Genomic DNA, 25,174 nt, shown 5'->3' with positions numbered 1-25,174 from the left:
ATATGTGGTTGGGGAATACACTTACGGAAATAGTCCATCTCCATTAGATCCAAGTATTTAACTGGGAAGTCAGACTCTTTTTAAAATTAGGGTATGTGATGTTATAACAAAAATGGAGAAACACGTTATGGAGTTACAGAATCAGTAAGAAACACGATGGCTGCCTCTACCTGCTTCCCCCAAATGCTTGTTTGGTAACTTCTGTCTGCTTCCTTATTCCTTCACGTATTTATAAAATACCTTGAAATTCTGGCAGGCAAGTGCTCCACTTTTGCACATGTCAAAAAGCAACTTTGTGAGCCTGGGTCCAAAACTACACAGTAAGATTGGAGAGGAAGCAGAACTAAGATTCGTCGGGGACAATTATGAGCGATATAAACATACACATTTACACATTAAAGAGCTGGAAGGAAGACCCAGGTTTGAAAACACCGTCATCGGAAGTGACTCAGAGCTGCATGGCGGTGCACGGTTTTAGCCCCAGGGCTGGCGGGTAGAGGCTGCTGGGCCTCTGATTTCATCCCATTCTCATCTGCACGGCAAGGTCTACGTAGTCTTGAAAAACAGTTTTTAGTTGCTTCTCAGTATTTGATGGGTCAGGTTTTATTTCTGTTAACAGACTAAAGGTTTTTGATTGTCCTGTTTCAAACTAAAAGTGTTGTGTGGTGATGCGTTCACTGTTTGCATCTGCAGTTCTAGCGCGAATGCTCTGTATATTCTGATTAGGGGAATCTAAAGCGCCTGACTCTGTTTTACCCTCTCCAGTTCCTCTCTCCATCAGCTCTTTGCTCTTGTGGTGGGAGACTGTGGGATCCCCAGTGAAGACGTAAGAAAGGAACTGACCCGAGTGCTGTCTTTCTGTGATTTATTGCAAGCTGCCGAGATATTAGAATTGTCTGGTCTAGAAGAGTGTTATCCCTAAGTCTGTAAATGAGCGGTAAATGTGTCCTCAGCATTTTTAGATAAAGAGGAAGAAGGGAGGCGTTGTCGTCCGAAGCTGTTGAGCTCTTAGATGTGCCTTTTGTGGTCAGATGTCACACTTGTTTGCTCCCTTATGAAGGAGGGAGACAGTGGAGAGCAAGGACTCACAGTATTCCTGTAGGTTCTCAGTCAGGCACAGTTCCCCACCAGGCGCTCCTCTGGACATAGGATGCCCACTGAGTTCTTTAACAGTTACTTGCTTTGCTGTTCAGCTGGTTTGTTTCTTAATTGTCTTTTGGTGATGTGCAGGGGGTGGGGGTGGTGTCTTATGCCCTAGGATAAGTGACCTGATTACATCAGCCGATGGCACTGCTGACTACACTGAGATCCGGTGCTGGGTGAAAGCACTTGCGTTACCTCCCTGAGTCTGGAGGACAAAGGCCAGGGTAAGTCAGCAGCCGTCTCTTCAGATAGCCAGCAGCCTTTGCCTCTGTGACCAACACAGCCTCTCCTCTTGCACTGGCGTGTGCATTAGAACAACTGCCTTAGAACCCCACGCTGCACTCGCCTTGTCTCGTGCCATCCTGGTAACAGGCCCCACGCTGCACTCGCCTTGTCTCGTACCATCCTGGTAACAGGCCCCACGCTGCACTCGCCTTGTCTCGTGCCATCCTGGTAACAGGAGGTGGTGATTGTCCCTATTTTTAGATGGCAAGGCTGAGACATCTCACCAGCTAATGGCTGCTTGGCTATGACACCGGACCCAGGTAATCTAACGCATGTGTTCCCTGTGTTAGAGCCTAGAGTCTGCAGGGAGGCTGGCCAGAGAAAGAAACATTTCAGTGACTGGCATGCTTACTAGAATATTCCACTAGATGCTGTCCCGCAGGGAACGAAACATAACCTGTTAGGATTTTATGTTTCTAGATGTCCAGCATCACAGCATGCAGTTTAAACTGTAGCAGTGTTTATAGACTAAGAAGGAATTTTGAAGCACAGAGCGAGGGGAGGGAGAGGGAGAGAGAAAGGGTTGTGCTGTGGAGCTTGTCCAGGTCTGCACAGATTAGCCATCCAGTTATGCTGTAGATGAGCTGTACCTGCTAAGGGACACTGGGCTCGCCACACTCTTTCCTGGGAAGCACCGTGGAAGCTTGAGTGATTGATGGGAATTTCAGTCGGGCAGGTATTCTACATAAGAAGATATTGATGTTTATGGTGTGGCCAGGAGAATCAAGAGGGAAAAAACAAAGCCCCAAAGATGGGAGGCAGCTAAGCAGCGAGGCTGAGCCTCCACTGTGTGTCGGAGCCCTGGACTCTGTGCTTTCTAATCGCTCTGTGATGCTGGGCTCCTCCTCCTCATGCAAGACGCACCTCCCAGCCCCTCGGGCTGAACTATTTCTAGCCTGTGCTGTTTTATCCTCTTGCCCGAATCAAGAAGCCAAGTGCTGGCTTAGCCTCAGAGTAGTAAGTGTAGTGGGCCTGAAGCCTCCTGTCTCATGACTCTGTACATTCGAGTTAAGAGTAAATTTAAGAAAGGAAAAATATAAAATTACTTATTTTTTAAATTAGAAGAAAATAGACCTTAAATTGTCCTTCTGTTGCTGAGGGATGTTATTATGAAGTCCATGTGACACTGTGACTCTTTCTTTCTTCTTTTTTTATTTAACTGTTATTTCTCTGGACCAGCATAGAAAACACAAGAGCATTTTAAGTTGAGCATATGCTAGCAAACACATTCTTAGCGTCAGTGAACTCTGTGTAGATGATTCGTTACAGCACTGGCACATTATAGGTATCTTGCAGGCTTCTTCAAAAGATTTCATAGTAGATAAAGAATAGAAACCAGAATATTCAGGGCTGGGAAAGTATCTCACTGAACAATGCTTTTCTACTGTGCACAAGGACTGGGTCCAACATCCCATCCCAGCATTACCAGGAAAATAAAGTAAAGTGAAGCCAGAACATTGTAATAGGGAACCCCTGATCCATAGGAGGAAGGGCCGGGAACCCCTGATCCATAGGAGGAAGGGCCGGGAACCCCTGATCCTTAGGAGGAAGGGCCGGGAGCACCTGAGTTTGCTGGATCCACTTTATCAGGTTGTCCGCTCATTTCACCCACGGTCGAGCAGGCCAGGAGTTTTAGGTGTGCATCTGTGGCTTTTGTCAGTTCACGGTTAAGGCTTTGGCCGGGTAGGTAGGATAATCTTAAGACAGGTAGAGGCCAGAAGTCCACGTTCATGTTTTCTTATTACCCACATTTTTCTTTAATATAGAGTCTCTTGCTGGACCTGAGCTCACCATTTTACTAGACTCGCTGGCCAGTTGCATATGCATATTTAAACAATGTATTTCAGAGGTTACATGAAAGATAAATTCATAATGTGTATATTAATGTGTTACTCTTAAACCGGTTTTGAGAATTTTTTGTATTTTGATAGAAATACTCTCACTCCTTCCTAATGAGTTCACTTAACATGTTCCTGGGTCACCTCAGGATTCATTACAGCAGTTCAAAAGTTAGATTTATTATTTTCTCCAAACCCTAACTTGTGACACTGTTCTGCCTTGCCCGTCCTGTCTCTTTAAAAGTACCTTGATCGGGGCTGGGGATTTAGCTCAGTGGTAGAGCGCTTGCCTAGGAAGCGCAAGGCCCTGGGTTCGGTCCCCAGCTCCGGTCCCCAGCTCCGAAAAAAAGAACAAAAAAAAAAAAAAACCTGACAGAAAAGTACTTTGATCACACATTTGTCCAAGCTAGAGACCTGCCCACGTTATCCTGACACTCTCCCTTCTCCAACTCTCTGTTCTCAGTCATCAGCCTGCAGGTTTGACTTCTAAACATCTCATTTTCATCTCTGAGGTCAGGAATTGAGCTCTTTGTTCCCAAGATATGGCTGCTGTGTGCAGCCCTGGCTGTCCTGGAACCTGCTCTGTAGATCAGTCTGGACAGATCCAGTCTCCACCTCCCTAGTGCTGGGACTACAGGTGCTGGCTCTCACTTGCTCTCATGGGGCTCGCCCTTGCCTTCACTGTGGTCCAGCTTAGCCTTGCAGCTCAGCACAGACTACGAAGCCCGATTCTCTGCAGCTTCCTCCCAGTGCTCCCGGTCTTCCCTGCTAGGCCGTGCTGACTTCAGCAGTGTTCATGCTCTGCACTTTGCTCTGTCAAAACGCTTACATATTCCTCTCTCTGTCCCAGTTCATTCCTTCCCTGTCCTCTTCAGGACAACATTCTGAATATCGCCTCCCCAAAGATTGCCTGTTCATCAGCCCCAAAGATCGGCTCTCTTCCTGTGGCCTTAAGACTTTGTAGTACTTAATCATGCTATCACTGGGGACCTGATGCTTGCTGTCCCAGTCTGGAACAGTGGCCACAGCTTAGTAAAATGATTCACACATTAAAAACGCAATTGCACTGTCCTCAGCCTTCGATTAGGGGACCAGCTCCTGTGTTGAGATGAGGTCACTGGTTTGCAGGCCCTGCCTGACTTTCTCTCTCATACAACTCTGTCCAAGCATACCAGCTCTGAAGCCAGTTGGGGGATTTTTAAGTAGATGTTCTTGATGTACTCTACATTTAGAATCTTTATAGATCTTTGCTACAGGATTTTTCAATTCACTGAACTATTTTCATTGAGTTTTCCAAAGCCTTCACTTTGACTTCAGTCCTCCCACACGCCATCGTGGTAGTCGGCATTCACTGCGTTGCTGTGATTCAGTCTAAAGTGGCAGGAGCAGGTTCGGGAGCCATCTTAGCTAACTCGGTGTAGCTCAGCTAGGGCCCCACAGTTTGTGAGTGCACATCCAGTCCACTTATTGATAGATTGTGTGCATTGTAGCAGTGTGACTCGGGTGCTGAATGGTGAGATCATTTAAGCTTTTTAGAGCCTATTTCGTGTGTTTGAGCCGGTGCTGGACAGCAGGGTCAGCAGGAAGCAGCCATCTAGTTGGATAACACGGACCGATCGCAACATAGTATTGAGATAATGAGAAGTAAGTATTTTGAAATAGTTCAGGGTCTTCTAAGTTGTGTATAAGTATGACAGGTCACATATCCCTAGGTCTGCGGGTCTCCTTTCATGGTAGTATTAATATCGCCTTATTTCCCAACGCTAAAATGCCTACAGAACAGCAAGTGAGAGCCCCATCTACGCTGAGGAAGGAGAAATACTGTGGTCACTGTACCAAGCCCCCAGTGTCTCCTGCTGTCACTGAAGTGCTTCGTGTCTGGGAGGGTTCACTGAGCTGAGTCTGCTGCTCTAGGCAGTGGAGGGAGATTTGAGTGGGGCTGTACTCTGTGATGCACAGTGTTTTAAAACTGAGTCTTTCTCATAAAACCTGGGACAGCCCCATTGCAATGACTGGAAACAGTTTGAAGTAGTTTGTTTTTATAGAAAACATGTAATACATGCTACTTGATATAAAGAGAATCTTTTTTACTATTTAGGCTTTTTAATGTAATTTTTTTAGTACTGGAATTTGCCCTGATTTTACTTAAATCTGACTTATTGCTTATTCTATTAAACACAAGTTTTCAATACATGCCATTTAATTTACAAAAACATTATAAAACCAATTTCAAATTATAGTTCCTTGAGGAAAGGAGTAACTGTTAAGAAAATAGTTTTGGTAGAGTTGAGCGTGTGTGGAAATGTGAAAGACTGGAATAGGTCTGCACTTCCATTATGACACTTCATAGTTTCTTTTCGTCCTCTGTAACTTTGCATAAAACCACAAAGTAAGAGAGGTACAGGGTTGGGGATTTAGCTCAGCGGTAGAGCGCTTGCCTAGGAAGCGGAAGGCCCTGGGTTCAGTCCCCAGCTCTGAAAAAAAGAAAAAAAAAAGAGGTGTACTATAGATCCAAAAGATTTCTGCTCTAAACTAAGTAAATTTACAGAACTTTAGCAGCAGAAACTCAAATGTGACTTTAAGATATTTGGAACTCTTTGTATTTTCGCCTCAGCTCTTAATCACTATCAGCACTTTCAGGTTTCCCGCTGTTAGTCCCACCCCAGTAGCATTTCCACATTAAAAACAGAAGCAAAGCAGCCACAGGTTCCACTGTCTTCCCCAAGACAGTCTGTAAGAAAAAGAAAACTTGAGTATTTTGTCAGGATGCAGTCTGGGGGGGTCTCTGCCTCGCACTGACAAACTTCCTAGAACCAGAGCTGGCTGGGCTGCCTGGAGGAGGTTGAGGGCGGCAGAGGCTCCTGGAAAGGACACGCTCTGGTCTGCTGAGCAGCCTGCAGGCCGTGCAGTGTGCCCCAGGTTCCGCCACCCGTGCTGGGGTGGGCTTTGGTGATGCAGCTGTCTCTGACTCATTTCCACCTCTGTGAGTGACCCCTCACCCATAGGACAAATAGTCCGAGCTCACTGGGGCTTTGAAAATCCGCCAGTCCCTGGGCTCGAAATCCCACCAGTCACTGAGTTCTCCCACGCTGCTTGGACTGGGAATCTCACCAGTCTCCCTAGCAAACACCCCGTTTGCCCTCCACCACCCCCAAGAGACCCTGTGTAGGCCCGCCTCCTGCGCACTTCTCAGCTGCATCTCGCCTGAGCAGAGTCAGCCACCTTCTTGCTTGCTTTCCTAATGAATCACATGTGTGAGGTTTGCTCCTGGCTGTCAGGATACCTCTCCCTTCAGATCCACAACACTTGTATAGAGGAAATCTCCCCCTCAGAGCTGCAGCATCACCCATATTCCTGTAAGGGACCCCAGTACTCATGCTTCACCAGGCTAGATGTGGGTGGTATCTGTCTTTGTTCTGTCATGGACTTCCTGTCTGAGGTCAGTAGACATGTGAGTCTCCAGGAAAAGGTTTGTCAAGCAGTACTTGTGTCCTCTGGCAAGTGTCCATGTGTGTGCTCCGCATGTCCTAATTGCTCATGTGGCTTACGAACACTGTATGGGACGAGTAGGCCTAGGTTTGGTCATCTCGTAAAACAGTTCTTCATGTGTAATCTGCTTGATATGGAAATACCTTTAAAGAGCAAAAGAAGAACGGCTGTAAACACAGAAAAACATTCAACCGTGCAGTTTCTTGAGTGCCACTCCTTTTGTGGTAAGGGTGGTACATGATTTGTTCCCTGACTACCCTAGACCCCTAGTGTCTAGCTAGGGGTCGGTCAACTTTCTGAAAAGGACAGAGAGAGGGAGAGAGGGATGGATCCTGGGTTTGTATATTGCATGTAGGTCCTGTGAAAAGCGTTCTGGGGTTTTTGCTTTGGTCCATGTCTTGGCTCCACCCAAACCCTCTCAAGGTCTTAGGATGTAGGTCCTGACTGGCTTTGAACTCACGGAGACCCACCTGCCTGCCTCTGAGAGCTGGGAATAAAGAGATCCATTGTTACATCCAAGCTGTTCTGGGTTTTAAAAATCTCTTTAAAAGTTTAAAACTGGGCACTGGGGAGTTGGCTCAGTGATTATAAGCACTGTGTGTTTTTCCAAAGGAGCCAGCTTTGATTTCCAGCACCTCCATTACAACACCAGTTGCAGGGTATCAAACACGTCTTCTGGCCTTTGTGGGCTCTGGGGTGCACACACTATTCTATTGAAAAGGAAAGAGGAGGAGCATGGTCATCAAAAGGCTTAGCAGCACAGTGAATGCTAACCTTCAACACTAGGGAAAGACATGAAGTTATTTCATTTTCAGAAAACACAGGTCCCAGAGAAGACGAGAAGTTAGTATAGTGCTGGTTTTCAGGAGCTCCACCTAAAGCTAGAGAACTGTGGGGCAACACCTCAGACCCACCAGGGAAAGTGATTTCCTACCCGGGATTTTATTCTGAAAGGATTAACAAAAGAATGGAGTAGAATAGTTCATTGCTGGTCTTCACTGGGGTTGGTGGGCTGTTGAAAGCCCAGTAGATACCAGGAAGTCCGAGCAAATAAGAGACGACAGTTATTCTAGGGGACAGAAACATTGGCATGAGAAAAAGACATGACCTAAACATTCATTTGCTCATAGTGAAAACTGTTAATTTAACTAGAAAATGGGCTTTGTTTTGTGGAAAGAAAATGTTAAGGGAAAATTGATACTATGGCCTAAAAATCTCAAAACCCATTATCTTCGTATTACACAGTCATCAGGTAATCTCTAATACTAGAAGACCAAAGTACACCTACCTACAATGACAACAGAATCACCAAGAAAGTGCCAGGATTGTCTGCGATTAACGACACTTGTGAGCAGAGAGCTGAGATCTTAGTTTAACAAGACGATTGAACGATAAGATATTGGAGGCAGAGTTAATGTTGAGGGTTAGGAATTCTATCTGGTAGACATTAACTGTGCTGCGCGCCTCCTGCACCAAAAAAACTACATACTTCCAGTGTTAAAGCCTCCGAAACCACCAGATAGGCACATATTTTTCTTGCTGGTGTTGCTATTAGATAAGACCATTGTTGATCCGGCAGCTTTTCCTATGAAAAATGGGCTTGAAGATACTTAATTAGTTTTAAGAAAGGAATATTCTCTATTGTTCTTTTAACTCTGGAAAAGACAATCTAGTAAGACAGTAGGTGGCTGACAGTCGAGGTTTAAGTAGGTTTCCCCATCTAACAACTCGCTGGCACTGAAGCAGGATAGTGTGCTTGTAGCCCTAGGTGCTTTCTGTGAAGAAACATAGCCCTTCTTAGGGGTTGGGAGTAGAGAGCAGGTGCATGGTTTGTACCTCTTTTGCTAATTGCTACAATGTCACAGCCCTTTGCCTTACCAGGAATCCTACTCTTCCAGCGTGAATCCTTGAAGGATACCCTTGCCTTTAAGCCAAAATATTCTAGTCTCTTTTTCACCCCTTCCTTCCTAGTCAAACTGCTTCTTCAGAATCAGGATGAAATCTGATACGTTGTGGAGTGGGGAGGGATGGAAAGATGGGACTTTAGGGAGATAAACGTGATGTGCAGAATGTCGGGGAGGGGTTGGTAAGTAGTACTTAGATTACAATGTCGTGTGCACATTGTATGTGTGCCCACGTGTACACACACGTTTAAAGACGACCGGGAGGACTCTTCCTTCATCACTTGGGAAGGACGATTGAACTCACATCATCGGAGTAGGCAGCAAGCACCTTGGTTCACTGAGCCATCTCACCAAACCTGGTTCTTACAACTTTTGAAGTATATATTTCCCCTTTAAATGACTGAAACCATTCTGTTACTGGAAATAAGGAGACACAATTCAGTATCCTGATGAAGTTCAATTATTGCTTGGAAAAAGGAAAGCGGAGTTTGAGATGGCTTATTTCCTTTCATTTAAAGGAAGTGGGAGGCTAGAGTGGGCCTGAGTGGTACTAAGGCTCGTGTGCCCACATGCCCACCGCCTGTGTAAGGCCAGTTCTCTACTGAGTTGTGCCTGCCCCAGTGGAGACTGCACTTTCCAGCTGCATGAGCCTCTCAAAGTAACTAATTTTTTTCCATTTTTTCCTTTAGCTCTTCTAATCAATGGATAAAGTGGGGAAAATGTGGAACAACTTCAAATACAGGTGCCAGAATCTCTTCAGCCATGAAGGAGGAAGCCGAAGTGAGAATGTGGACATGAACGCCAACAGATGTCTGTCTGTCAAAGAGAAAAGCGTCAGTCTGGGCGAGGCAGCTCCTCGGCAGCAGAGCAGTCCGTTAAGAGAAAATATTGCCTTACAGCTGGGACTGAGCCCTTCAAAGACCTTTTCAAGACGGAACCAAAACTGTGCCGCAGAGATTCCTCAGGTTGTTGAAATAAGCATTGAGAAGGACAGCGACTCGAGCGCTACCCCAGGAACGAGGCTTGCGCGAAGAGACTCCTATTCCCGACACGCCCCGTGGGGAGGCAAGAAGAAGCATTCCTGTTCCACAAAGACCCAGAGTTCACTGGATACTGAGAAAAAGTTCGGTAGAACTCGCAGCGGCCTTCAGAGGCGGGAGCGGCGCTATGGAGTCAGCTCCATGCACGACATGGACAGTGTATCCAGCCGCGCGGTCGGGAGCCGCTCTCTGAGGCAGAGGCTCCAGGACACTGTTGGTTTGTGCTTCCCCATGAGAACTTACAGCAAGCAGTCAAAGCCTCTCTTTTCCAATAAAAGAAAAATACATCTTTCTGAATTAATGCTGGAGAAATGCCCTTTTCCTGCTGGCTCAGATTTAGCACAAAAGTGGCATTTGATTAAACAGCATACCGCTCCCGTGAGCCCACATTCAACATTTTTTGATACATTTGATCCATCACTGGTGTCTACAGAGGATGAAGAAGATAGACTTCGTGAGAGAAGACGGCTTAGTATCGAAGAAGGCGTGGATCCCCCTCCCAACGCACAAATCCACACCTTTGAAGCTACTGCACAGGTCAATCCATTGTATAAACTGGGACCAAAGTTAGCCCCTGGGATGACGGAAATAAGCGGAGATGGTTCTGCAATTCCACAGACGAATTGTGACTCAGAAGAGGATTCAACCACCCTGTGTCTGCAGTCACGGAGGCAGAAGCAGCGCCAGGTGTCCGGGGACAGCCACTCACACATTAGCAGACAGGGAGCTTGGAAAGTTCATACGCAGATCGATTACATACACTGCCTTGTACCAGATTTGCTTCAGATCACAGGGAATCCCTGTTACTGGGGCGTGATGGACCGCTACGAAGCAGAAGCCCTCCTAGAAGGGAAACCGGAAGGCACGTTTTTGCTCAGGGACTCTGCGCAGGAGGACTACCTCTTCTCTGTGAGCTTCCGCCGCTACAACAGGTCCCTGCACGCCCGGATCGAGCAGTGGAACCACAACTTCAGCTTCGATGCCCACGACCCTTGCGTGTTTCACTCCTCCACTGTCACGGGACTCCTCGAACATTATAAAGACCCTAGCTCTTGCATGTTCTTTGAACCGTTGCTTACGATATCGCTGAATAGGACTTTCCCTTTCAGCCTGCAGTACATCTGCCGCGCAGTGATCTGCAGGTGCACTACATACGACGGGATTGATGGGCTCCCTCTACCGTCCATGTTACAGGATTTTTTAAAAGAGTATCATTATAAGCAAAAAGTTAGGGTTCGCTGGTTAGAACGAGAGCCAGTCAAGGCAAAGTAACCCCTGTTCCCAAAGGGCACTAACTAGGTCTGCTCTCATGCATCAGACAGCACCCATAGGAGGCAGAGTCAGCTGCTGGGGTTTTCCACCCAGAATGGGAGCTTAGTCATTAGCTTCTGCCCGATGGGGTCAGCTGTTACTCTGACAAAGGTGCCTAGGGACAGCAGGGTGGTTTGCAGGCGTTCGGTGGGCTGTAACAACTGAGGGAAACAACTCTGGGGCATTTGCTACGAAGAATTCTATTTCTTACTGAAGAACAAATTATTAATATTGGATGGGTATTTCAACAGTGTGACTAATGTTTGAAATTATTTTTTCTAAGAATTTTTCTATAACCTTCCAAAAAATAGTGGTTTGTAGTTACTATAATTCAAGCTTTGAAAGTCCAAAACAAGTAAATAAAAGACTGCCTTCCTTTTAGAGAAAAACAAATGCAGTTTTTCTGGCCACAGGGCATTGTGCAGTGTCAGTGTGGTTTAGAGTCAGTCTCTTTTCTCCTCAGAGAAGGAGGCTCTAAAATAAACCAGGCTTTTCTAAGATAGTTCTTAAACCTCGAGATTCAAGCTTAGCGTGGCGTTCTGTACAAAACCCCCAGCGTCCACTTGGGATGAGCTCGGAGCATGCAGTCGGAGTCTCTGGTGGGGCGTTTTCCTAGCCTGACACATGCAGTCCACACACTGTCTCATTACACTTGGAATCTTTTCCTGTGCCCTGGACTTTGTGAACCCAGAGGAAAGCGAGACTGGGAGATGCCCAGACACATCAGACAGTAGTAACTCCACTGGCTGACGAAGCTGAGCTGTGTTAAACTCTAACTAATCATTTGGATGGCAGTATTTATCTGTTGTAAGCTCATAGCTGACTTACTTAAGTACAGTTTATATTATACAATTTTAGTGCAGTTAATTCTGAACAGAAAACCTGAAGTCTACATTGCAGATTTAAAAGGTACTGTACACCCATGATGCCTGTAGATAATTTACTTGGCACCTTTTGTCACTTAGAGTAGTACGTAATACAACTTGAGTGAGCGCTTTGGGACGTGTCCTTGAGTTCTAGTGTTGCTTCTTAGTGTTGGACTGTGTTCTCAGTTTTGTCCTAGACCTTTGCACTACAGTAGCCAAATCCATTCTCGTGTCTGTTACCGTGCTCTGTGACTGCTGCCGAGAACCCCTCACTCGGTCTTCACGCCGGCGGCTGCAGGAGGTTACTTTATGTCCCTATGGCCATTGCCAGGGCTTCCGGAAAGAAATGCTACATCTGTATGCAGCACTAACCCTTTGACCGCTAACGTATGTTTCTGCTTGCTGTGCCTTGTTCTGGCTGCTTTTTCGTGCTAATAAAGTCTGTTTGGTGTTCTCCCTGTATATCTGCTGTTTTCTACATTTGCCACAGTTTCTCTTGTACGTGGAATGGTTTGGGGTTTTAAAATGAGCATTAACCTGACAACTTTCTGCAGCTAACGCAGACTCACCTGCAGCCTAATCCTGTCAGAGTAAGCCGAGTGCTCTTTAGCTTTCTAACCCCTCTCACGTCCTTCGAATCAGTGTCTCAGAGAAGCGATTGCTCTGCTCTGTAGTGAGGCTGAAACCAGCGGCAGTGTTAGCAGATGAGCGTTAGAGCGTCGGGCTGCACCAGAAACAGGTGACTCGGAGTCTGCGCCCAGAACCGTCAGCTCCGCTTAGTGGTTTGGGGACCATTTTAATTGAAGATAAATGCCTGAAATGTGGACCTTTAACCAAAGACTTGTTCATTTTAATGCAGAATGGGGATGAAAGGAACTTAGATCTTTCTGTTACTGTAGTAGACGTCCCTGAGGAACATATACCAAAGTGTTTGAGAACTTCATCCAAACCTACTTTCAAAGCATAATGTGCAATTAAGTTGTTGTGACGTAATTATATTGCATAATTGTTGGGTCTGTTTTCTTGAGCTTACAATGTACCTGGGAAATGAGCGTCGTCAGGAAGGAGGAGTCCACGCTGAGGACTGGAGGAAGACTGAGCAGGAGATGCTGTGACAAGAACTTGAAACACGGAGAGAGCATTGGTGTTTTATACGCTTATAGCAAATTGGTGTTCTCACTATAGTTTTATGAAGATATTAATGCTTTTATGTATTTCAGAACTTTTCCTGTGTTAATGCAAATTGTTTTAAGTGTAACTATTGAGTTTATGTGAGCATGTGTCCACTGTGCTAAAGGCACCTTGTTTCAGTTTGTGTACAATATAAATATGCAACTTTGGGGGTTATTTTTTTGTTAAAATATTAGTAGCTTACATTTAAAAAAAAAAAGAAAGAAAGAAAAATCACCAGCATGGGAGTGCACCGAAGTCTTTTTTTCGCTGTGTATTTTTCTGAATCCAAGCCTTTTGACTAAATTGCCCTTTTTATGTTTTGGGGGTGGCCACTTTCATTCCAAACCGAGGAGTGCTGCAGCAGGTGCGGGGCGTTCTGTTTTGTTTTTACACTAAGCAGGTGACTACACGGAGAGGGGGCGCTGTGCTTTCTGTCCTCATTCTCTCACATCTCCCTCCTCACCCTCCCTCCCCTCTGCCCCTCACTTTGTCCACATACGCAGCATACATATTTATAGTCACTATAGTGTACATGTATGTGCACCTATGCGTGTTTGCACACTTCCGGTGTAATACTTTAAACAATGATAGTGCCATTTGGTTTCGTGTCATAGATACTGAGGACTGTTGTGTCATTCCACCCTGGCACTGTTGTCTTTTTACAGAGGGAATTTATCAGTATTTTATTTTCTGGCTTGAAGTAGTAAAGAAAAAAAGTTGCTTTAAATACAACTGTAATATGATCAAAATCAAGTTTACATTCTTAGATAAAATATTGAGCCCAAACCCCATTCTCTACAAAGCAGTCTGTGTTCTTCTGTCCTTGGACATTTTTATAAGACTTTTAATGACTGGGACCCTAACAACTGATACTTAAATTCCAAGCTTTCTTTTGACAAAACTCAAAGCTCATCATGAACTTTGTGACATTTGATCTGGTTGCTATTCATTCTCGCCCCAAAGCTGCTCCACTTCTGGGTGCTGTCACTGGCCTGGCGGTGTTCTTTATTAAGGCAGGCCCTGCACCTTATTTTTAGAGTAAAATAGATGAATGAATACATAAATGCCTTTCTGGTAAGCCTGAGAGAGTGAGAGTCCTAACCTGTCAGTCACAGGCTTGCTGGCTTACTCCCTGCTCCTGTGTGACATTTGCCTTACAGACTTGAGCAGGAAAGAGGAGGAAGTTTCCAAAGAGAAATGGTAATGGGGAGAGGGTGGGGAAGGTGCCCATGTGAGAGGCTTGGGTTTGGGAGGGTCAGGAATGGTGCCATGTGAGAGGCTTGGGTTTGGAGAGAGTGGAAATGGTGCCATGTGAGAGGCTTGGGTTTTGCTCCCACTTCTTGTACCAGCTGCCATGGCACATAGAATAAGTGATTGTCCCAGGAGTCCCGAGTGAGATCTTTCAGAAGACAGCGGATTGTGGGCAAGGCAGAGAGCTTACCGTTACAAGGTCTGTTCTTTTTTTTTTTTTTTTTTTTTTTTTTTTTTTTGGTCTTTTTTTTTTTTTTTGGTCTTTTTTTCGGAGCTGGGGACCGAACCCAGGGCCTTGTGCTTCCTAGGCAAGCGCTCTACCACTGAGCTAAATCCCCAGCCCCCCGTTACAAGGTCTGTATGAGTTGAGGCATTTGTTTTCACGCCTGGGAATATTTCATTCATTCATCGGTGTTCACTATAATGGACAGACATCAGAGTACGAGATGAAACCCTGTCTTCTGGAGTTAGACAGGTAAGAAGGTAAAGAATACACAATCTCAGAAACCAAGAGGAGAGAGCACACGCTGAGTGCTGGTGTCTACAGGTTCACTGGGGAATGGTAACCTTGAGCAATGGAGAAACACCAAAATTTAAACATGCACAAGCACACACACACACACACACACACACACACACACACACACACCATTCAGGTTGGTGCATGCTTTTAGTCCCAGCACTTGGGTGACAGAGGTAGGCAGATCTCTTGATTTCAAGGCCAGCCTGGGCTACACAGAGAAACCCTGTTGTGAAAAGCCAAGAAACAAAACATTCCAGGTGAAGTAAAAACAAAGCCTAGGTCCCCAAAGCAGGAGCAAGTTCAGATGCTGAGAAAACACTCATGTAGTGGAGGGGATTTGTAAGATACTGAGATTGGCAAGCGCTTGTCCACTTAGGGATATAGGAAGAGGCTAGGTTTCCTCCAGGTGTGACAGTGTGGTCTGTGTTCTCTTGCCTTGGTGTGTGGAGAACTGGTTTCGGGTGGGGGAAAGATGAGGAGGATTTGCTATTAGGAGAGTTTGGGAGCCTGGGCAGGGTTGGTGCCTGTGGCTGGAAGTCAGGATCAGGGAGTGGTTTGGTGGCAAGAGTGACAGATTTTGGTGAGGACACGTGCAGAAGAAACAGCGGGATGTGATAGCAGGTTCCTGTCAACCTAGTACTTGGGAAGTGGAGGAAGGAGGCTTTTGATGAGTTCGAGGCCAGCTGATGGTGTACAGTAAGGAAGTCAGCAGATAAGCTGTCCGAAAAGGAAAATGACTGAGTTTTGGTAGGAGCAAGAATGGGGGCACCATTGGCCGAGATTTCTAGGAAAACAGGAACAAATTGGGCAGTGAATTGTATCTTGCCTCGGATGTGTACAATTTTGAGATTCCTAGGATCCCAGTTGGATACTCGGATATAGTTTAGGGAAGAATATTTAACATGGGGGAGCTAATATCTAGCACCACAGGGCAGGTGCAACGGGATTTTCCCTGAGATGAAGTGTTTGTCTGAGGGAATTACAGAGACATCTTAATTTTTTGATACAAGGTATTGTTTCTTTTTTCCTTTAAAACCATATACCTTTAAGAGAAGCCTTGCTTTAAAAAAAAAAAAGATGTTAGGACACCGCAGTCAAACCTCGCATTGAATGTTAGCTCTCTATGTCAGGTTCGCTGTGCGTCTACTTTAACACGATTATTTACAGCATAACTAGAAGCCTGTGTTATGCCAGAAGCCTGCGTGCACACGCCTTTTCAGTCCCAGCACTTGGGAGGCAGAGGCAGGAGGTCTGTGTGAGTGTTTAAAACAAAACCTGACTTCATTCAGATGCAATCACAATAGCCATTTCTTCCCACCATTTCCCAGTGCTTAACGACCGGAACACTACATGATGAAGAGATGAAACGTCAGCCTTAAGAGTACCTGTGCCGAGCTACACACCAAGTCAGAGTCTTACCTGAGTCTAAGGATTAAGTGTTTTGTTATTTCGGTTTTGGTTGTTTTTACTGTAAATGCATGGGCCTTCATTCTGTATGTATTTCTGTGTAGACTGTGTGTACCTAGTACTTTTGAAAACCAGAGGAGAGCATGGGATTCCCCAGGACTGGAGTTAGAGTTGGTCATGAGCCACCATGTGGATGCTGGGAATTGAACTCGAGTCCTCTGGAAGAGCAGCCAGTGCACTTAGCCACTGAGCCACCTCTCCAGCTCCAAGCCTTAGGTTTTCTTATGGCGCTGTGAGGTCATGGGCAAGCCATTCAATTACTGTGATGTCTGGCCATAGAGGGGCTATGGAGAGGGTGAGGGATGTTCCCACACTGAGAGTCTACCCTGGGGCATGGGCAAATGAGTAAGTATGAAGAGGGCTGAGGGAATGGCTGAGGTGAAATGTAATCACAAACTGATACCGAACTCCAGTCCCGGTTCTTCCTCCCATCCTCCTGGTCCCAGAAATAAGCCTCAGGCTCAAAATTATTCACAAATACTTTGGCCGTATACTAGGCTCTTCTCTGACTAGTTTTAACTTAAAATATCCCATCTATTCTAGTCTACATTCTGCCATGTAACTGGTTGGTTACCTGGGCTCAGGTACCCATGTGTCTGTCTCCTCACATCTTCCTGGGCCAATCTCCCACACCTGGCTCTATCCCAGAATTCTTTCTGCCTCCCAGATCCTGCCTTTTATCCTACACTTTCCTATAGGCCATAGGTATTCTTAATTGACAAGTAATGCACCCATACAGTACACAGATATTCTCTCTACAAACTGAGCATTTGTGACGAGGGGAGACAAAACTGCCTTGGCTGGAGTAGATAATGCCAGTATTACGGACTGGTCACTACTGGAGGCACCGGGTCTTGGCTTGTTCATTTTGGTTTTGTTTCTGAACTTCAACTTTCGAATCTAGAGTAGTTAATTGGTTGAACAACTCTCGTTTTGTTCAAATTACCTTTCTTCTTTCAGCAGGGACATTTACAATGTTCAGGAAAGGACTAGGTCTTAGTGTCCTTTTTCCCCTGTGAGGCTGGTGCAGGAACTTCCCTGGGGGCATAGGTACCCCAGAGCCCCACCTGCTACAGGAGGCTGTGTTGGTTGGGCCCCTGGAGCAGAATTCCTGGAATTTTCACACAAGCTTGGAGCAGGAAGCTGTGCTTGGTGGCCTTGTATAGTTCCAGGCAAGCTCTTTTTGTTGCATAACAATGTAAATTTGTCAAACACTAAGTGGTTTTGTGTTTTCCCATCTTTGTAAAATGGGAGCAGTTATGCACTTAAACCTAACTTTTACCCTGATTCTCTTTTAATACAGGATAAATAATTTTATTTGTGCTTGTCTTAAAAATAAGTCATTTTTAAAATGGTAGAATTGTAATACGTTTAAGGTTTCATTATCTTATAAATATTTTATGCCCTTAAGTATAATTGAGACACTGTTGAGTTTTAATACACAAAAAAGTGAAACATTTTTTAGCTTAGTAATTCTAACTTTGAGAATTCATAAGTTGTGCCACAAAAATACTGTCTCCACTTTTTACCAATTTCTTTCCTGATAAAAGAGCCCAAAGTCTCAAATTGTTTTCCAGAATTCGGCTATCCTAGTCCTCTCAATCTTTTGAACAATCGAATAATACCTGAGGATTAAGATCTGAGAATACCATTTATTGGCAATGTGATCAAAATGAATCTGAGGGCCTACGTTTGGTCTAGGACCAACTCCGTTGGACGCTAGGCAATGGGTGAGGCCTAACCAAGCAGGGAGGCTACCACACCAGTTTCCTGGCTCAGCAAACCGTATCAAACCCGACAGAGAGGCAGTCCTTAGGTAATGCAGAAGGCTCATCTGAAGGCTAATCCTAGTCTCTCTTACCTGGTTTAAAGGGGCGGAGTACCTTGTTCAAGGTCACTGAGGGAACACTGGAGCCAGGCTTCAGACACCGGTCTAGGCCAGCCTCTCACTTGTTATACTTCTGGAATTCTTTCTTTTTCCCTCTAAATTTATCATCTTTCCCTTTATTCTCTTACTGTATCCCAAGATGACAGGTTTTTAAGAAACAGATAAAAGTAGATTTTAAACACCCATCAAAAGTTTCAAAAGGACAAGCCATGACAGTCTTTACCCTCTACTGCTCCAACTTCATCCTGAACCTTTTTTTTATGACTTACCAATGTCCTGTCACCCAGTCATCTTCCAAGTGGGGTGGCGCTCCTGTCTCCAGGGCCTTTCCCACCTCAACAATCTGCCCCTCTGCCCACTCCTGAAACCGACTGTCCCCACCCTTTCTCACAGCAAGGTAGAGCCTTTCACCCTTTCACCCTCAGAGCCTGATGGACCCTCACTGAAGGGGACCCTCTCCCTACACTGTTCATCTCTGCCGTGGCTTCTCCACAGTACTTATTACAAAAGCTTGCCCACAGCTTGCTTATCTGGGCTTTGGAGTAGTGATATTTCTCTCCTGAGAAGCAAGACTATGACCATCTTGTTTGCTCTTTTTAATCCTCAGTGCCTTGGATGATGCCACTACAGAACAGGTATTCAATATTCTAAATAAATTAATTAAAACCCACTTGTATTGATGTTGCCACCCCACTTTAAAAAAAATCATGAAACATTTATTATATTGTTTTTAAAATATATTTTGTTTTACTTATATTTTGTTTTAAAAAATATTGTTTTATTCTTCTATATGCCTCCGTAATTTTTTTCATTTAGGATTTTTGTTTGTCTTGGTTTTTATCTCTGAATCAAAGTCAGGTTAACCTGGTATAAATGGCTCCCAGCGGCCCCAGGCTTGTCCATGAGGATTCCAGCTTTCCAAGTCCATGCCTCTCCTTTGCCGGTCCATCCCGAGTGTTGTTGGGAGGCCTATTCTCTGGGCACGGTCCCTAGACATACAGTGACTTTGTCATCTCTTCACCATTAGATCGCCAGTCCCCTCTGCCAGCATTTGCGGCTCTACCTTTCACAGAAAAGGTTCAGAAGCACAAGAGGAGTTAGACGGCTTTCTCTCCCTGCATCCATCAACATCGGGTGCTATTTATTTGCTGCCTGTTCATCTCGAACATAACTACACTTGTATCTTTGTTTGCTTATTTATTTAGAGGCAGCATCTAGCTAGGTAGTCCAGGCTGACCTGGAACCCAGACTCTCCCTGCCTGCTTCCTGAGGCCTGGGATTACAGGGCTGGCCATTGTGCCCACCTGCCTGTATGTACGTGGTTGGGTGAAAGTGATATCTGTGTCAAAATGTTTGACTCATGCACTCGGAATATGTCACAGCTGTTAAGCAAACGCGGAACTCAGAAGTCAGTCCTGCAGGAGAGCCTTTACTGGAAGATGAAATGGACCTGGGTAAGCGGTAAAACTGCAACTCAACTTTTCCCTTTTAAGTCAGAGTAAGAGTTGCCTTTGAAATCAGATGATTCTTGGCTTCTTTTCCTGTTCCTGTGATAACATGACCTGCCAAAAGCAACTTAGGAAGGAAGGGTTTGTTTTAGCTCCCAATTCAATGTCCGAACTCTGCCGTGGGAGGGAGTCGAGGAAGCCGTGACGTCACTCCTACAGCCGGAGGAGCACAACGGATGCTGCTGCTCTGCTTCACCGGCTCCGTCTCCCGCAGCCCAGGGTTCCCACGCAGGGAGTGTTCCTGCCCACAGTTACGACAGGTCTCCCCGTGCAGTCAAAACAAGCTCTCAAACATAAACCCAGAGACCCCCCTTCCAGCTAACTCGATCCTGTCTGGCAGCTAATACCAACCACCACAGATGCTGTACAGGGCTTGGGAAGCCGCTCAGGTCTTGGTTTCGTGTGAAGAATGCGGATGTGTTTTTCTTCTCCGATGTCCGCAGTGTGGGGTCTCACGGACCCCACAAGCAAGCAAATGGACCAAGCTCTGTTGTTACCCTTCTTTGCCCGTGGCTTCCCTAGCCTCGTTTGCCTTCATTGCATCCAAATAATACTTTTCTTTTGTAAGGTCAGAGTTTTTTTTAAAGCATTCATGTTACTTTCCTAAAGTTCTGTGGGTAACTTCCAAAACACAAAAAAACAGACATCTGTACATGTGGGCATTTGATTTAACAAACAGAAAATGGAAATAATTTCTTCTATACTAGTAACTTAAAACAGCATAGGACTTCAGGGGAACATGAAAGAGTGGTATTTTGGAAATGGATAAATAGTTGAGGAGAAGTGAGGTTTTAAACGGTGTGCAATTGCAGTCTCACAAGTCATTGAATTTGGCCTCTGCGGAACAGGTGTGAAATTACCCTTGTGAGTGAAGAGACTCGGGATGGACTCTAGAGCCGGGCACATGTTCTCCTGCCTCGTGGGCAAGAAGTCACTGTCCCAGGTAGCTTTGCAAACCACACAGGAGATAAGGAACTTCGTGGCTGTGTGGAGAATGAAGAAATTCAAGGATAAGGCACACAGCGGATGAATTCGGAAGAGTGGCCTCGTGTCCTCAGCAGTCCAACTGAAACCTCAGATCAAGTCACAAATTGGGTGCCGTTTAATCTTTAATGAAGAGCAATGCCCTAGAGTCAACGATCATCTGGGTATTGATGAGCTCCCCCGGAGGTGGGATATGAGGGTGATTACAGGATGAGGTTGAGGCAGAGCTTGCCACGCACATGGTCTTAGATACAACATTTCTTGACCTTTGTTTCTTCCTGTCCTTAATCAAACGAAACCTCACAGAGCCATATTTGGAAGTTACATCGGATGAAGAAGCACAACACCACCATTGAGTTTTAGCATTCTATAGCACACGGTAAGAGAATAATTCAGTATCAGCTAGTACATCAGAGCAAACTATTCTTAGCAATTTGTGGTGCTGGGAATCAAAGCCAGACTGTGTGCAAATGAGGCAAGGGCTCCACTGGTGAGCTACCCCAATCCTTCCTTAGTGTGGTGGAAACGAGCACTTTTCTTCCACACATGTCAATGTTGTCCCATTGCTGTGTGACTGTTGTCTGTCTGAGTGGGCTGTGCCCCAGCTCTGCCGCTGCTCACCATTTTCCCACTCCTGACAGGGCCCGATTTCTGCTTAACTTTGGGGTGTGGAAAATGGAACCAAATAGTCTTGGAGATGTGCATAGCACAGTGCCTGGGACATGTTTCTGTGTCCTTATGCCCCATACATGTCAGTCTGTCAGTGGGAATACAATACCAAGAGCTCCTAATTGCAAGGCCAGTCTTCCTTTCTCTACAGAAGGCTCTGCTAAAAGAAAAATTGAACCCATAGTTCTAATTGAAGGGCTGTTTGTTTAATATGAGGTTTTACAAAAGCGCATAGACTACTGAAACATTACCTCTGAGCTTCATGGAAAAAAATCATGAAAGTTCTTGCTTAACTCATTGATAAGTGGCTATTAGCCCAAATGCTTGAATTACCCTAGATGCACAGAACACATGAAACTCAAGAAGGATGACCAAAATGCAAATGCCTCACTCCTTCTTTAAAAGGGGAACAAGAATAACCTTGGGAGGGAATAGGGAGGCAAAGTTTAGAACAGAGGCAGAAGGAACACCCATTCAGAACCTGCCCCACATGTGGCCCATACATATACAGCCACCAAGCTAGATAAGATGGATGAAGCAAAGAAGTGCAGGCTGACAGGAGCCGGATGTAGATCGCTCCTGAGAGACACAGCTAGAATACAGCAAATACAGAGGCGAATGCCAGCAGCAAACCACTGAACTGAGAACGGGACCCCCGTTGAAGGAATCGGAGAAAGGACTGGAAGAGCTTGAAGGGGCTCGAGACCCCATATGTACAACAATGCCAAGCAACCAGAGCTTCCAGGGACTAAGCCACTACCTAAAGACTATACATGGACTGACCCTGGACTCTGACCTCATAGGTAGCAATGAATAGCCTAGTAAGAGCACCAGTGGAAGGGGAAGCCCTGGGTCCTGCCAAGACTGAACCCGCAGTGAACGTGATTGTTGGGGGGAGGGCGGCAATGGGGGGAGGATGGGGAGGGGAACACCCATATAGAAGGGGAGGGGGAGGGGTTAGGGGGATGTTGGCCCGGAAACAGGGAAGGGGAATAACAATCGAAATGTAAATAAGAAATACTCAAGTTAATAAAGATGAAAAAAATTTTTTTAAAAAGTTCTTGCTTAGACAATCACCAGGACGCAGGTAGAATAAGACACACCATAATTCCATTCACCGGCTGATTTTAATGCTCATAAAATGTTTTAGTTTTCCATCAGGTAAAAGAATTTGTCTTGGGAATCAATAGAGGTAGGGTTGTAAATTAAAGTTTCAACACGCCGGTATTGATGGGGCAATGCCTGTGCTCTCATAGTTAAGTCTTCTCTGAGGTCACCTGCTATTGTGCTGTGTTCAGGCCTTCACTACAAGGGGACACAAGCACATTGGTGGGGGCCAACACCTCTTTCAGCTCCAGTCAAAGTCAACAAGAAACTCCAAACTATCGCACTCAGCATCCTCAGAGGCAAAACTCGATCCTACTGTGAATCACTCCACCCTTCCGATTCAAGGTGGCTGACGCCAGACTAGGGGGTTGAGCAGGTTGGTGGAGTGCTTGTCCAGCATGCTTGACGCCCTGCATGCGATTGCTACCTTTTCGTAAGCTGGGCAAATGACGCACAAGCTTAATCCCAGAACTAGGGAAGCGGAGGCAGGAGGCCAGAGATTCCAGGTCATCTTCAGTTAGATAGTGAGTTCAAAACTACCCCGAGCCAAAAGAGGTAGTTCTCGGGGAGAAGACGGGAGAAGAGAGGAGAGAGAAGGGGAATCAGCTAATGCCGTATTCACATACTGTGTTAGTGGGGCTTTCTATTCTGTGAAGAGACATCATGACAAAGGCAACTCTTATAAAAGAAAGCATTTCACTGGGGCTGGCTTACAGTTAAGAGGTTCGGTCCATGGCAACATGTAGGCAAACATGTTTGCTAGAGAAAGAACTGACAATTCTACATCTGGCTCTACAGACAAAGGAAGAGAGAGTGCCATAGGGCTTGGCTTGAGACCTCAAAGCTTACCCCCGTGACATACCTACTCCAACAAGGCCACACCTCATAGTGTCACTTCCTGAAGGTCTATGGAGCCATTCATTCAAACCACCACACACATAAACCTTAAGGAAAGGAGTGGGTGGCAGAACCTTCATTTCTTTAGCACTGATCTGGACTTTGGGTGGTTTTACTTATTTAAAGTGTAAAACCTCAGTCAGTTTTAAAATCCCATAGTTATTTTTCTCTGCTTTGGGATAAAAGAATAAAATCTAATGGTTCTAAACATACAGTTTGAAATTTTTGGTTAGATGCACTAAAGTCTGGGTTCTTTTCTTTTTCTTAGAAATGACCATTTGGGACCTCCTAATCCTATGTCTCAGAAAAGTACCTCTCCATTCACAGACAATTGCTGTAGCCAATTAAGTGGTCCAGTCCTGGTCAGTCTTCTGCTTGGTCCTCTCCAATCGTACCAAGAGGAGTGACTGGCGACAGCCATGTGGCCTTTTCTCGGTTGTCTCCTCCTGAAGTTAGGTAGAATTCCTTTCCTCCTCCAGGGGAGCCCATTTCCCAACATTTACAGGTTCTCAACCATTCAGGACAGCATTTCTTAAGTGCTTTAATCTAAAAACCCAATGATAGTCTATACTATAATTGATTAGTCCCCAAACTTTAAGATTTATCTACCAACATTTACTATATAATAAAAGAAAATGTAAAACCGAAAATATATTTATTGTTTTTAAAAGAATAAGCATAACATGGGTAATGTCTGGGGGTAGGGGAAGGCTCTTTAAGGCAAACACAGCGGGAAGAGCAACGCTGTTCTCACTGCTGCCCGCTTCCTAGCATCTGCCTTAACAGAAGGCAGCTGGAAATTCTTAGCCGTCTCTGTGTTCAGTCTGCTCCAATATTTTCCCTTGCTTAAAAATATGAAGAAAACTTGGCTCCACATAGATATGTAGTTGGAAAAGGAGAGGCGTGTTTTAATAGGCTTTCAAATAGTTACGATATGCTCTGTTGATACTAGAACAAAATTTGGCAAACGGATGTTTCTTAAGGGTTGGTACGAAGTCAGAGCTGAAGCTATGTGAAGGACCAATCAGAACGCCGGACAGTAGTAGGACCAATCAGAACTCAGGACAGTAGTAAGACTAATCAGAACTCAGGACAGCAGCAGAAGCCAGTGATCTGCCTCCGGATCTGCCTTGCACTTTGAACACATTTTTCTAGGATCGTACATCTATCCCTTGGAAGCTACTGGTTCACAGAGTTAGATAGTACTTCTAACTTGTGCTCATTTTCAGTAGACAATATAAAAATCCCATTTGACAACACTGATAACCACTCAATATTTTGGAGGAAGGATTTCCAAATAAATAAATAAATTTAAATTTACATCAGAACACAAAATTTTATAATTATCAACCAGGAATACTTGTTGTTCTCCTTAAGTGTCATTATTAAGAAAAATTCCAGATACACAGTAAATAACCACAATTCTACACCAATTCCTCCAGATCAAATGGTGCTCCATTAGACAGTGGTTAGTTCAGCTGGCAACTCGCACAGTCCCACAAGTGTTACTTGGAGTCACCCATTGTAGTTCTGGATCAACGGATGGTTTATGTGAATTCCCTACATGTTAAAATGAGGTCCGGTGCATTATCATTCATTCCATATCAGCACTCGGAGGCAGGTGTGGCCTCTGTGAGTTTGAGGCCAGCCTGTCTACACAGAGAGTTCCAGGCTGGTTGGGACTACACAGTAAGAAACTTCCTTAATTAATTAACACTCAATAAGAAATTTTAATAAATATATATGAATCTACCTTGTTCTCAAATAATAGTGTGTTTAAAAGGAAAATTTAATGAAATAAATGTTTATTGTATTATTAAGAACATTCTTT

The 25,174-nt window shown here is 45.1% G+C and overlaps 1 protein-coding gene across 2 annotated transcripts in view; it reads left to right on the top strand.

Moving 5' to 3' along the window:
- Socs5 (suppressor of cytokine signaling 5) overlaps positions 1–13,854 on the top strand; it is a 31,610-nt gene extending 17,756 nt beyond the window's left edge. Inside the window, exon 2 of one of the 2 annotated variants that reach the window (XM_087554247.1) lies at positions 9,349–13,854. In XM_087554247.1, the coding sequence (XP_087410373.1) occupies positions 9,361–10,971 (1,611 nt within the window). In that variant the 5' untranslated portion in view covers positions 9,349–9,360 and the 3' untranslated portion in view covers positions 10,972–13,854. The remainder of the gene's footprint in view (positions 1–9,348) is intronic. The other variant, NM_001109274.1, reaches the window with a different exon arrangement.
- Positions 13,855–25,174: the final 11,320 nt, after the last annotated feature.

Source organism: Rattus norvegicus, chromosome 6 (genome assembly GCF_021556685.1).
Source record: "Rattus norvegicus strain SHRSP/BbbUtx chromosome 6, alternate assembly SHRSP_T2T, whole genome shotgun sequence".
NCBI lineage: Eukaryota > Metazoa > Chordata > Mammalia > Rodentia > Muridae > Rattus > Rattus norvegicus.
The sequence above is the reverse complement of the archived record's forward strand: the minus strand, read 5'-3'. Positions and strand labels throughout refer to the sequence as shown.